General features: G+C 39.4%; 1 protein-coding gene across 4 annotated transcripts in view; it reads right to left on the bottom strand.

Annotated features, from left to right (window-relative positions):
* Positions 1–5,271: 5,271 nt before the first annotated feature.
* Abcb11 (ATP binding cassette subfamily B member 11) overlaps positions 5,272–14,629 on the bottom strand; it is a 62,582-nt gene continuing 53,224 nt past the window's right edge. For 3 of the 4 annotated variants that reach the window (XM_090342694.1, XM_090342698.1, XM_090342695.1), the window contains exons 22-27: positions 13,081–13,322; positions 10,800–10,956; positions 8,564–8,761; positions 7,263–7,469; positions 6,598–6,744; positions 5,272–5,801 (exon numbers count right to left, since the gene is read on the bottom strand). In XM_090342694.1, the coding sequence (XP_090198820.1) occupies positions 5,601–5,801; positions 6,598–6,744; positions 7,263–7,469; positions 8,564–8,761; positions 10,800–10,956; positions 13,081–13,322 (1,152 nt within the window). In that variant the 3' untranslated portion in view covers positions 5,272–5,600. Of the gene's footprint in view, positions 5,802–6,597; positions 6,745–7,247; positions 7,470–8,563; positions 8,762–10,799; positions 10,957–13,080; positions 13,323–14,629 lie in introns of all 4 variants that reach the window. The other variant, XM_090342697.1, reaches the window with a different exon arrangement.

Below are 14,629 nucleotides of genomic sequence, written 5' to 3'. Positions count from 1 at the left end.
GCATTGTCTTCAGAGTCAGAAAAATAGAGGTCAAGTGGAGGCTGAGGTGGCCTGTCTGGGGTGGTCATGTGCTGGAGCTAGGGTGGGTGGCATATATCCCCACGGGCCCCCAAGTGTAGATTCTGCCTGAGTGTGTGCCAGGCTGGGATGGGATCGAGCATCTAAGCATCAGGACATAACTGAGCAGCCTAGGCTAGCGGGCTGTGGCAAACTAGGGCTTGTGGGTGTGAAAGAGATGAAGGTTTACTATGGGGTAACAAGTGCACTTCCCCCTACCCCCAGGCTTGCTGTCAAGATCAAATAAAACCAGCTAGTGTCCAGAGGGCACTCAACAACCACAAGAAATGTTCAATAACAAAAGAAGTTCAATGTCATCACTTTTGGGGGGGGGGCATTGGGCTTGAACTCTGGGTCCCTGAGCTCTTCAGCTCAAGGCTACCACCCTATTCTTTGAGCCACAGCCTCACTTCCTGTTTTCTAGTGATTAAGATAAGACTTCCATAGACTTCAATGCCCAGGCTGGCTTTGAATCACGATCCTCAGATCTCAGCCTCCTGAGTAGCTAGGATTACAGGTGTGAGCCACTGTGCCCGGCTGCATGGAACATGTTCTCTCTCCTGGAAATTTTTAGTTAGTAGCTTCTCATTTCCCCAAGTTGTGGTGATGCTAATATTGGGGTATGTGTGTATGAGAGAGTGAGAGAGAGAGAGAGAGAGAGAGAGAGAGAGAGAGAGAGAGAGAGAGAGAGAGAGAGAGAGAGAGAGAGAGAGAAGAGAGAGAGAGAGACAGAGAGAGACAGAGAGAGACAGAGACAGAGAGAGGGACAGAGAGAGAGACAGAGAGACAGAGAGAGAGAGAGGAGGGAAAAGGGAGTGTGTGTGTGTGTGTGTGTGTGTGTGTGTGTGTGTGTGTGTATGCACGGTGCTAGGGGTCAAATCTGGGGCTATAAGCATGCAGAAAAGTGCTACCCCATAGCCCTAGCCTTTTCCCTCAGTTTTCTAAAACTTCATAACTGCATGCCCAAGTAAGATTTTTATTATATTCAATGCTGATGAACCGGTTAAACTTGGAAATTCATATCCTTCAATTACAACAAGTATTCCTAAACTACTTAGCATTTCTTCTCCTTTGGTTTTATCTGAACACTGGAATGTGGTTAGCCAGTATGTATTTAACTTTTTGCCAGTATCTGGGCTTGAACTCAGGGCTTGGACACTACCCCTTAGCTTCTTCACCTCAAGGCTGGCACCCTACCACTTCTGGTTAATTGGAAATGAAAGTCCCACAGACTTACTGCTTGGCTGACTTCAAAACTTCATCTTCAATTCTTAGCCTTCTGAGAAGCTAGGATTCAAGTCATGAGTCACTGGCACCCAGCATTTCAGCTAATTCTTGAACCTTCTAACTTGTCCCTTTCAAGTTTTTCTTTTCTTTTTATTTTTTCATATATTTTTTATTGTAAAGGGTTACATTATATTCGCCAGATAGAAGGTGCATTACTTCACAAACATTGGTACCCTTTCACATGTCTTGGTCCCCATTTCCCTCCCCCCGACCCCCTCCCTTCATCTTGTTTTCCCCCCTTCCCTATCCAATTTCAAATACGCATATATCCAATATATCAGATAACAAAGTGAAATACTGTAACAATATGAGATAACCAAGGGACAGCAAAAGAGATGAGAGATAACATAGTACATTAAGGACAACAATCACTCATTATATGGCTTTTGTTTCTATATCCTAGAGGTCCTTTCATTTAGCATCATACTATATGGCCTTATGTATCTAGGATTGGCTCTGTTGCAAATCTCTGCTAGGAGAGCCCAAGGTTTCTACTGATTATGACAAATGAGGGAAACCATTGAGCCTATGTTCCTTTGAGTCTGGCTTACTTCACTTAATATGATTTTTTCTAAGTCTTTCCATTTCCTAACAAATGGGGCAATATAGTTCTCTCTGAGAGCAGCATAGAATTCCATTGTGTATAAATACCACATCTTGTTGATCCACTCATCAACTGCGGGACATCTAGGTTGGTTCCATATCTTTGCTATGGTAAATAGTGCTGCAATGAACATCGTTGTGCTAGTGGATTTAGTATGCCGTTGTTTCTGGACTATTGGGTAAATGCCAAGTAGTGGAATTGCTGGGTCATAGGGGAGCTCTATGTTTAGTCTTCTGAGGAACTGCCATAAGTTTTTCTTTTATAATCTTCCACATTTTCTCTCTCTCTCTCTTTTCTCCCCCCCTCCTTCATAGAAATTTCCCCAACTTTATTTTCCATGATCTTTTCTGCTGTAAGTTTTTAATAACTAGGGCTAATAAGGATAATTTGACCCAGCAAAAATGCCCAGCAGAAACTTTAGGACATTAGAGAAACATTTATGAGTCTGACCAAAATGATCAAATCAACTCCTTGGTCACATGACAATAATCTAAGATGTCTTAAGCAAAATCTTTTGTCAGCAAGACAGGAGACAGTATAAAATAGAAACAAAGACTGCTCCTGGTGTAAAATCAACATGCAATTTTCTTTCTTTCTTTCTTTCTTTTTTTGCCAGTCCTGGGCCTGAGCTAAGGGCCTGAGCACTGTCCTTGGATTTTCTCAAGGTTAGAGCTCTACCACTTGAGCCTCAGCACCATTTCTGGCTTTTTTCTATGTATATGGTACCGAGGAATCGAACCCAGGTCTTCGTGCATGCTAGGCAAGCACTCTACCACTAAGCCAAATTCCTGGCCCAAGTTTATTTATTTCTGAAGTTGGACTCTTCCCCCTTGTTGCTGAGCCTCAACAAGCAGTTCATGTAAGATATGTTGCTCAGTGTTTGCCTAGCATGGTGAAGCTCTACATTCTAACCCTGGGAAGTGAGGAGACAGAGACAAAGGGAAGGAAGGAAGGAGGGAAGGAAGGAGGGAGGGAGGGAGGGAGAGAGGGAAAGAAGGGAAGGAGGAAGTTAGGAACTGTGGTACCGTGGAATCAAACCCAGAATAAGACTTATCTTTTAAATAAAGTACTAGGCCAAACTCCCAGCCCCTTTAAGTACTTTATTTTAAAAGATAAGTCTTATTCAATACTTGTTCATGTGAAACAAATTCCATTCTAAGAAACCAGTGACCTTCAGCACAGAACTCTCCTCTCTTTGAAATGCAAACCTGAACAAATAAATTTGTCTTGTTCAAGACTGAAGTATGAGTTTATGTTTACTGAAAAGCTTAATTCATTCTAGCAGGCATCTGTATTCTGCAATGTACTTGTCACTAACATTTGTCATAACCAGAATGTACTCTTTCATCCTCTGCAACTATCAATAATTCTGTTCTGACCACTTAACTTACTAAAACATTGTGCAGTGATTGACTAGAAAACACTGGGCAAAAACCAGAGCTCAAGTTCACTCTGTAATTCATTTGTTGGTCATGGGAAGAAAAAATAAATACATACAGAGAGGGCTTGGGGTGATAGAAATTGTGCATTCCTGATATTGAATTTTTTCACTTCTACTATCAAAATCTCTTTTATGTTTATTTTTGGTGTATCAATTTTCATGATCCCATGTTTTTATTTGCATAGATAGAAATAGTTCCCTTGTTTCTTTTAAGTAAATTACTACCAATCTGTGTTTACCTATTTTTTTGTATTACTTGCTACCTATAATTTATTTCTCTGAATTTTTTTTGTTGTTGTTACTGTTTTTGATTTACATGCTCAAATGTTTCTTGGTGACGTTGGCAGTCTATTCCTGTGAAGAGGGAGACAATGACAACCTAGGAAAGTTTAGAATGAGTTCACACATGCTGCTGATGGGTTGACTTTTACAGTAGGGTCAATCTTGCCAAGATTTTTTTTTCTTTGAAAGATTCTTAGCATCAGGGCAGCATAGATGTCTTTTCTTTTTTTTTCTTCATATATTTTCATTATAATTAAAAGAGGGGTTACAGTTATATTCACCAGATAAAATGAACATTACTTCATTCACATTGATGCCCCTTCTCATGTTTTTGTCCCCATTTCCCTCCCCCCCACCTTCCCTAGTCTTTTTTTTTCTTTTACTGATACATTTCTCTAGAGACTTATTCTTTTCTGTTCATAGACAGCCTCACATCCAATCCTCTTTGTCTTATACATTAATTCATCCCTGGGTGAGCTTTCCCAGAGGGGAGAAGAAAGAGCCAGTGGAATTCTGAAGGGCAGCCTGGATATGGAAGGAGGCATTTCTACACATAGTGCCACATAGGTTTCAACCCATGTTGGTCTTCAGTTCTATCTGTCCCTCTCCATTCCCTTTCCAGAACTATCATGTGAATTTATTTCCTGAGCCTTTTTAGGAGTCTATGGTACAAAAGAGACGATGGCACTCGGCTTCTCCATATTAATATGCATTTTCCTTTATCTCTAAGTTCATTATTAGTTGTTCATTGACTTTCTGGCTCTCAACATTTTGCAGCTGGCACCATTTTCCCCTTTATTCTTGTAACTTGATGTTTTTGTTTATTCTTCTAATACTGTTTAGGGCCTTCTTAGGAAATAGGAATAAACGTGATTTTTCCTTGCCATATTTAACTTTTTGTATATACTTTAGGCAGCTAAAGCGAAGCAAAATGAACTATTTTTATCTCACAAATGAGATTTCATAGAAATGAAGGATAACTAGCTATATGGAAGGGGAAATTAGGATGTGAGGGCGATCTGGCTGCGACATCTGTCACCCCATTGATCGCCAGGGTTGATTCAGCTGATCTGGCTGGCTAGGCAGGTGTCCCCTTCCTCCCTCACTGCTCCATGTGCGTCCCTCCAGAAACTGCGGTCTTCGGTAAAGGGTATACAAGTAGCTGCGTTCCCCTGCTAGAACCTCCAAACAAGCTCTCTCAAGGAAGGGAAGTTATAAGAAGAACAAGGTAGGGTCCCCACTTCACATGTTCAGATCCTACCTCAGTATATGGTGATTTCATCCCCCTGTTAAACACACTACACCTAACCATAATCTAAAGCCTAAATCAGTATGCCTAACTGGTAAACACCTGCTAATCTGGCCCCATCCATGCTTCTCTCTGCCCAAGAACTCTTAGGGTATGATACTCTTTCTGTATCTACAGGTTTTGAGATAAATGAATCTGCTTTCATGTGACAGCAGAAAAAAAGCTGCTGACCTAGGGTCTTTTCTTTGTCTTTTCACATTTGACATTGAACTGGCTCAATAAATATTTGCTAGATGTGTAGCACACATTGGACTCTGGATTCCATTTACATCAAGGCTCAAAAGACAAGTCTTCTGTCTTTAAGAAGTTCAAAGTCATTTACTTCATGACCTCTCAACTCCCATATGGTGATGTGATTGGCTCCTGCAGAGAACAGCACTAGGTATTGACTAAGCAGATGTTTGACTTTGCATTTTCACTCACATTGACACTAGATTCATTCATTAACTCTAGGTAAATCTAAAAATAAATTATTATTGTGGGTCGTTAGAAATTAGCTTGAATTCCAGTATATGACTATGTCCGTAAAAGGGAGAGCCTCACTTTTCTCCTTTAAGATAGAACAACCTGTAGCACTCCTGTCCTGGCGCATCATCTCTGCATGAAGCTCTTGAGTCAGATCAGCTGATTGGGGATCCACTGGTGACTAGCTTGTAGTAGGCTCCCCTCTGGGCCATCAGTTCTTCATGGGTCCCCTTTTCAATCACTAGCCCTTGTGACATGACTGCGATGATATCCGAATTCTGGATGGTGGACAAGCGATGGGCAATAACAATGCACGTTCGACCCTCTCTGGCTTTGTCTAGAGCAATCTGCACTGTCTGCAAAAACAGATTTGAAAGGTGATGATGCAAAGATACAGACCACCACTATGAGAGTTCATTTCTAAGATCACTCAAGCAGCAGTGCTGTGGATAGGGGTCAACCGAAGGGCTAAACATAAGGCAAGATGAAGCAAATATTTCCTGATTCCACATGTCGATGACTTAAGTTGTAATGCACAGGCTAAGTCATTTCAATGAAGCCAACTATGAAGTTATTGTGTAACACTTGATCTGCCTTTGAAAATGAAAAGGCTAGATGGAATTGGTCATCCCTGTAACTTTTCATTACTGCAGACATTTAGCTTTCTCCAAGTCAGAATTCTGGTTTGAAAGCTGCCAGTCATAAATTTTAAATTTCATAGTCATGTTTTTCTCCATTATACCTCCATGCCAATTAGTAAATGGATACCGCCTCTTCCTCTATACTGCATGAAGGTGGCCTACCTTCTGTGTCACATAACCTGAGAACTATAAAAGGTTATGCTAACCAGATAAATTAGGCTATTTTAACTTAAAGAACTTGTTTAAGAACTTAACTTATTTTAACTAAATGTTATTTAGTTTAAAGAACCTTAAAAGCAATCATCATTATAAAGTTAATTTTAAAAAATCCTATGTTACTTTCTCTTCATTATTGTATTTTTATTTTCTTAAAGTTTTGCTGGTATCAGTTGCTAATGAAATATTGCCTATGAAAAATTGCTAATGAAACTGAAAATAGTGCTATTTAATAAGGCCAGCTGTCATAGCAAAGACTGATAATAATTAAAGACTTTAAGAAATCCATACAAACCATTTCACTCTCTGTGTCTAGGGCAGAAGTGGCTTCATCTAGTAGCAAAATCTTAGGATCTCGTACAATGGCCCGAGCAATAGCAATGCGTTGTTTTTCTCCTCGTGAGAGTTGAGACCCTTGGGTCCCAACGTTAGTTTCATATTTCTGTGAAAAGCAACATAAGCTTGAGAACTAGCCATAGTCATTACTTCTGTGCTGCATGAAGCCCCCACATAAATGACTTTTCTGTGAATTTAAATCATTTGTTGTTTTTGAATGTGGAAATAGTGAGTTAGTCCTATCAAAGATATTAAGCTCAGTTAAGAATATTAAAATATATAAAGTCTATACTGGAAAATGAAGGGACTTTCTTCGCCATATCTGGATTTTTTTTCTCAAGGTTAGATCTACCACTAGAGCCCGAGTGCCACTTCTGCCTTTTTTTCCATCATGATAAGCTAATGTTCCATGAGCTATTGCTTTATGAGTCAAAACCCTATGGTCTCTACTTTGGTGAATAATAGATTACCTTTCAAAGCTAAAGAATATATTGATGAAGGACCATTGGGAAATATGTTTCATTGCTGCTGAACTTCTTTTTGAGCCACAATAATAGTGAGTTTTGACCATTCCCTCTCTTCATATCTCTGTCTCCTATACAGAAGGACAAGCTTGGCACTCACCTCTGGTAGGGACATGACGAAGTCATGTAGCTGAGCCTGTTTAGCAGCCGCTATGACTCTTTCCATAGGAATTTCTCTGGTGTTGTCCCCATACCTGATGTTGTCTATTATGCTACCAGCAAACAACACTGGTTCCTGAGACACAATTCCAATGTTTGAGCGGAGGAACTGAACATTCACATTTTGACTTTCATGTCCATCTATCATCTGCCAGTAGATGAGAGAGGGCATTACATTTTAGAATTTCAATAGAGAAGGACATTCATAGTCTACAGGTAAGTATCACATAGGTAATTTGGTTTGTTTATGAGAGAACATTCCTAGGTCTCTGGAGGACTAAATACTGTGACCTTTAACCTCTGTGCGTAGTGTCTATTAGGAAGTATTAAAATCCACATCGAATAGGCCATAGTTTTGTTTTTATTCTATCTCAGCAAGTGTTAAAAATGAGAATCTCGGGCCGGGAGTTTGGCCTAGTGGTAGAGTGCTTGCATGCATGAAGACCCAGGTTTGATTCCTGCCCATATACATAGAAAAAATCCTGAAGTGGTGCGTGGCTCAAGAAGTATAGCTGTAGCCTTGAGAAAGCCAAAGGACAGTGCTCAGGTCTTGAGGTCAAGCCCCAGGACTGGCAAAACAAAATAATAAAACAGTTGCTTTGGAGCAAGGAAATATACAGAAGTGTTACTTTTTTCCTTTTTTTAAAATTAAAACTACATCTCTGCAAATTTATTTTGTAGTCCTCAGTACAGATTGCCTAAAAAGAAAGAAGAGAAAGAGGGGAAAGAAATCCTCTGAAAAGCAAACAACGAAACAATTCACTAATTTAAAAAAAAGAAGATAAAGCCAAAAGCTTTATCCATTTGAGTTCCTTCAGCTTCTTGATCTTGGATTATGTCTAATAGTTCCTGCTCAGGCCCCTTTCTTGTTCACATGTCATTTTGTCCCTTGTCAGCCCCACATTTTCCATTCCCAGCCATTAGTTTCCTGATTAGTCTGCACTTTCTGCTCCATTTACAGGAAAGAGAATGCTTCTGTTAAACACACTCATCTCCAGCTTCGCAGTGGGTCCAATTTGCCTTGCCTAACTGGTCAGCAGGCCATCTGGAAATGGGAAGAAGATGATGCTAGAAATTGTAAGGTAGAATCAGGTCAACCAGCATATAACTACAGTGGAAAATACACCTGGGGTAAATGTCCAAGGCAAGCACTTTTGGTCTGTCATGGAACAGTCTTGGAGACTGCTTTCAGGCAGGTTTTCTGCAGAAATCAAAATTCCCGAAAACATTTGCACTGCTTACCACCTTCCCTTGATCAGGGTCGTAGAAACGTTCCAACAGCTGAATACTGGTGCTTTTGCCACACCCACTGCTCCCAACAAATGCCAGTGTCTGCCCTGGGCTCACAGAAACTGAGAGGCCATTTAGAACTTGCACATCAGGTCGAGAAGGGTATGTAAATTTACAGTCAACAAAGTCAATCTTTCCCTGGAAGTTGTCCTGTGGATGGGGGAATTGGAATCAGATGGAGTCTAGAATATTGAAAATGCACCTAAATCCACATTATAAGGCCCACGTGTGGAGAAAGCAACCTGGTAAAATGAAGTGTGTGGTGGGTGTGATGGTTTATACCTGAAATCTCAAACCCAGGCAGGAGGATTGTGAGTTCTAGATCAACCTGGGTTACATACTAAGACTCTGTCTCAAGAGAGAGCAGAAGAAAGCACCCAAAATGAAGAAACACAACTTCCTGTTCTCTGTTCTGATAGATATAGAATAAAGGAAGATGATCGTTTAAAGACTTGATTATTCTTATTCTAACTTTAGGGTATTGATCTGTTTACACTTAGATGCTTTCCCACTTAGATGGTAGAGGTTATTTAAAAGTCAGAACAGGGTACCACAGAAGCTGATAACTATATGAACATTTAAAACTCTCTTGGCTACAGACTAAAATAATATTAGACTTGAAAGGACATACAGAGAAAGTCACTTGAGATTTATGTTACAAAGGTGAGTACTTCGATATGTTTAAAACTATCTGAAATTAAGAACTCTAGAAATAGAGAGTTCTTAATAAGCTACACAGAGAGATTATTTTCATTGAGCTGGAGGATAATCGGGTCATGTGACCAAGATTTCAGTATTTAGTTTTGCTTAGTAGTGCTTTTGTTTGTTTTGCTCTCTTAATCATACGAAGATTTTCCAAACCAGGGAGAGAAGATTAAAATCACCTCTCAGATAATCAATTAGGAGAAAAGTATATTGTGTTGAAGTTAAATTAATTTAATGACCATCCAAATGAGCCAAAACTTGAGTCCAGATGAATATGAATCAAGTTGGACTAGGTGCTTAGCTCAAACGGTAGAGCAGTAGCCTAGCAAGCTGCAGGCCTTGGATTTAATCCCCAATACTGGAAATAAATAGAAAGAAGATGGTAGGGGGACCAGAGGAAGGAAAGGAGGAAGGTGGGGAGGGTAAAAGAGACAAAGAGAAGGGAATGGAAGAAGAAAAGAGGAGAGGAGAAGGGAAGGGAGGAAAGGAAAAGGAATGGAAGGGAGTAAAGAAAGGAAGGAAGCAGGATATGAATACATTTAGTATGGTTAAATATGAACTAGTCTTTCTACATTCCATACTAAAATATCAATAGAAAACATGATGGGTGAGTGAGTCTTATAAGGCATCTGATTGATTTATTCTGGAGCTAAGAAATTACATTCATTTGCATGTAGTTTAGCTGTGGTTTGTGTCACAAGGGTTCATGTATTAGATCTCACTTCCCAGTGTAATAATGCTTCAGGAAAGGTAGAACATTTAAAAGGTGAGACCTAGGCCAGGCACTGGTAGCTCATGCAAAAAGAATCTCAGGAACAGCAACCAGGCCCTGAATTCAAGCCCCACAAACCACAAGAAAAAAAAAAAAAAGAGTAGAGGTGGGGCCTACTTCAAGCTGATTGTTTCATCAGAGGCTCTTCCCTGGCAAGGAGTTAATGTGGTTCTCATATGACCTGGTTATGGCTAGTTCTTGGAAGTGGCTGAAAGTAACAAAGGAAGAGTGGCCCATCTCATCTTCTGTTTCCTGCACAACCATCTTAAATTTTCTTCACTGGTGTGATCCTGCTGTCCTCTACAGAGGCTGAATTAAAACTTTGTACTAAACAAATCTTTTTTTTTTTTTCTCTTTCAGGGATGAGGGATGGCTTAAGTGATAGAGTACCTGAGTTCCAGTACTGTCCCCCAAAGCAAGTACCTACTTGTACTTGGCTCAGGGATGTATTTCAAGAAGATTTACTATATTGTCACAGTAATGGAAATTAATGTATGTAATTGCATCTTTAGTCTTAATCAAATACCAATTTAATGAATTATTATAATGTCAATGACTTCATTCTGATACGTGTATAAACCTATTGTCTATTCTTTCTGACTGAAAGTATCCTAAAAATATTTAGAAGCTCCGTGGTCTAATCTGGCCATTCCCAGTGACTCTTCTGCATATACATACACATTGGAACAACTCTCCTGGCCCAATACTTACCCACTTTTCACCCATGCCACTGTATGCACTGATAGGGGGTTTTCGGTCCATCAGTTGAAAAAGGCGTGCTGCTGCTATTTTAGCTTTGGCATAACTTGGGGTGTAAGAAATGGCTCTTCCAACTGCAGTTGCACTCAATATAACTGAAGAGATCACCCTGCAATCAGAGAGGCCAGGTTGAAAGGGATTCGTGGGGTTAGTGCAATGTCCTAGAGTTTTGGGGTCTACCACTGGTTCTACTCGGAAGGGACTGAACAGACAAGCAAGTCACTTCAGACTTCTCTGGGTATGTGAAACTTAGCAAGGTTCAAATTGCATTTTGTTTAAAAAAGATAAGAGATGGAAGGTGAAATCCTCAGTCTCAGACCTCCAAATCTCTATTTCAACACAATACCTTCTCATTAAAAATTTGATGAAAAAAATACTCTGGAAATAATTTTAAGGGGAAAAATTTGAAAGATTGGATTGATTTTCTTATCATTCTTGGGGGAGTTTGTTGTTGTTTGTTTTATGCTGATACCAGAGCTTGAATTCGGGGTCTTTTTCTCTTATACAGCTTTCTTACTCACTTACGCACCACTCTGGTTTACTTCCAATTATAACAGTATTTGAATTAATGATGGGTATGAAAAATAATGATGAGCAACATAAATGTGAAGCCTATGACAAACAAGCATATAATTCAGGCTTCAGACAGGATGAGAAATGCACAGTAGTTTGTATACTTTGTTTATCTCAGTCTCGATTATATTCAACATGTATTTAATGAATTTTTAAAAATTAATGAATGAGGGACCGGGAGTTTGGCCTAGTGGTAGAGTGCTTGCCTAGCATGCACCAAGACCTGGGTTCGATTCCTCCGTACCACATGCATAGAAAAAAGCCAGAAATGGTGCTGAGGCTCAAGTGGTAGAGTTCTAACCTTGAGAAAGTCCAAGGACAGTGCTCAGGCCCTGAGCTCAAACTCACGACTGGCAAAAAAAAAATGAATGAAGGACTGATAAACATAGTCAGATGTAACTGAGCAGTGATAGAGCCTATGATATATGGGCAGCCCTCAGGATTGTCCATCATTACTACCATTCACAGAGGGCTTGCCTGGGCTGAAAACAGAAGGCAGTAGTTAAGTATTTGTATGTCTTACTGCCCAGTTCATAAGTAGAAATTCTAAGTCTGGAGTTACAAATTAAGGCACTACTAGGTATCCCATGAAAAATAAAAATGAAAGCATTTGAGAATAAAATGAGAAATGATGGGAAATGAATTTCTATATTTTAAAGCCCAGGCAGAAATTAGGAGCTTTCTGAACTCTGTTTTTTCATGTTGCCAATAACTCCTTTAAAATTTCATAGAAATTAGCAGAAACAACTCAACAATTGGTATTGGTTTCTGATTTGTCATAGTAGGTTTAAATATGTAATGATTTAGAAGAAAGATTTTTTCCTTGAAGTGGCTGTCGTGGGGTGGTAGAAAGGTGTTGGAGAGAGATACTAAGTAAAAAAAGGAGAACTCATGATTAGAGAACAAATACCAATTAGGATCAGATTTCCTAATGGCTCAAAGCCTCGTGGGACAGTATCTCCCAATCCATTACTACCCTAAGTGTATGTGTACAACCAGTCCCCTGGCACTCTGTTCCCTTAGCCAAACACTTTGGAACATGATTTAAAAAAAAAAAGGAGTAGAAGAAGAATCTGGCTATAAGATAGAGACCTAAGCTTCTGGACAGGCCACACCATACAGAGAGCTCAGAGAGCTCAAATTCTGTTCTATTTGCCAGCAAGGAAGAGAGGTCAAAGAAGATAATCTTATCAGTCACTTTATCCAAGGACTCTGAAATTTCCCAGCAGAAACACATAGCAAATTGCTTGTAAAAAATGGTCATAGAAATCCATCCTACCATCAATTTCTTTGCAACATGACTGTTCATTGCACTTCCTGTGATCAAAATGGGGATTACATCTCTTGTTTATAATTGTGCTTGATTGCACGATTTTCTTTGCCCAAAGGGATATTGGAAAATATGACAACTACATAGACAAAAAAGGCTTTTGAATACTGGAGGTTGGTTACACCTGGAACTCTGAGACCATTTTAAAGAAAACAAGCCCAATTCTTAGAGAGGCCAAGCGTGTACAGAATATGTTCAGAAGCCTGACTGAGACACCAGGCCAGAAGAATCACCTGACAACCCACAAAATCTTGAGAATGCTAATTTCCAGCTCTTTCAACATAGGACTAGGAACTTTTCCCCATACAAAGCTTAGTGGAATAACCTCACCTAAACACATAGCTGAAATGGAGCCCCTCATTGGGGATTAAGTAGCCCCCGTATCTGTAGGAAGCTGCATTGGCAATAAATACTATGCCTTGAGAAAAGCCAAAGCATATTCCATAGATATTTGCTTTTCGAATGGATATCTTGAAGGACTTCGCCAGCTCAGTCTCAAATGCTTCAACAAATTTTTTCTCCATTCCAATCCCAGCAACAGTACGAATATTATTTAGTGTTTCACTGGTAATCTGAAAAAAATGAGAGTTTCAAGAATATAAAAGCAGAAACATCTCCTTACTCAATCTTTCAACTGCCCCATGGATTAGATATGATACAAATGACAGAATGCGATACAAACTTGAGAAGGGTACATGATATTAGAACACAGGGAAGGGGCAAAAGAGCAAGCCGAATGAGCCAGGAGACAACATGGAAATTAATTTAAACTCAGCTTAGTTCCAATCTGACTTTCTTTCCTGTACTTATAGAGGTAAAAAATTTCTATGACAAGTTATGTGAAACATTTAAAATGGTAAACAGAGATAGAAATTGGTGGACAAAACATGTGATCCATTTTGGCAGTTCTTGTTCTCATAGTACCCCAAACTCTTTCTACTCTCTCTCTCTCTCTCTCTCTCTCTCTCTCTCTCTCTCTCTCTCTCTATATATATATATATATATATATATATATATGTATATATACATATATATATACATATGTTTAAAAATTTATATAATTATGTTAGGTGTATATATAATTGTTAAGGTAGACTTGATATACAGTGGGGCTGCAATTCCATGAGTCAGGTAATAAGTACAATTCTTTTAAAGCCATGTCTCCCTTTTTTTCTCTCTCCCAGGTTTTCCTTCCTGTCCCCACTTACATTTTCCACATAGGGCCTAATGAGTACCACTGTTACATTTTTTCCCACATTTATCTGCCCTACCTTACCCTCCAAAGACAAGCAAACCACAGCAACTAACAAAATTTCTCATAAAATATTACTTTACATGATCATGTGCACATAGCTATTGAGTCTTTGTGATCCACTCCTTTGCATGTCCTCCTTTGGCCCCAATGTGTGAACGTCTACAGATCTAAATAATTTATCAAGTCCTATTGTGTGTGTGTGTGTGTGTGTGTATGTGTGTGTGTGTTTAAAATATTCATTGTGTTCTTTTGTAGATTTATAAAGCCTTAGACCCTTTTTCAAATGTTTCTTCCCATAAATCAGTGAATCCTCACTCAAATGCTTCTTCTTCTCATAATACCCTGGGAGCTTATTTAAGCAATAAAAAGATCAAGGATGGAGCATATACAAGCATCAAGAAATCATCACAAAGCCCATGGGGATACTGCCAGCAAAGAGAATTCCATTTGACTTCTTTTTGGAGTCCCTCCCCAGATGGTGAGTCTTCCTACTTTCTAAAACTATTTTTTACTTTAAAAAATAAATGAAATTCTGGATTGCCTTCAATCTTAAATTACTCAAGAGGCTGAGATCTGAGAATTGCAGCTCAAAGCCAGCCTGGGCAGGAATGTCTGTGAGACTCT

The sequence above is a fragment of the Megascapheus bottae genome, chromosome 12, assembly GCF_031878675.1.
Source record: "Megascapheus bottae isolate mThoBot1 chromosome 12, mThoBot2.hap1, whole genome shotgun sequence".
Classification (NCBI taxonomy): Eukaryota; Metazoa; Chordata; class Mammalia; order Rodentia; family Geomyidae; genus Megascapheus; species Megascapheus bottae.
The sequence above is the reverse complement of the archived record's forward strand: the minus strand, read 5'-3'. Positions and strand labels throughout refer to the sequence as shown.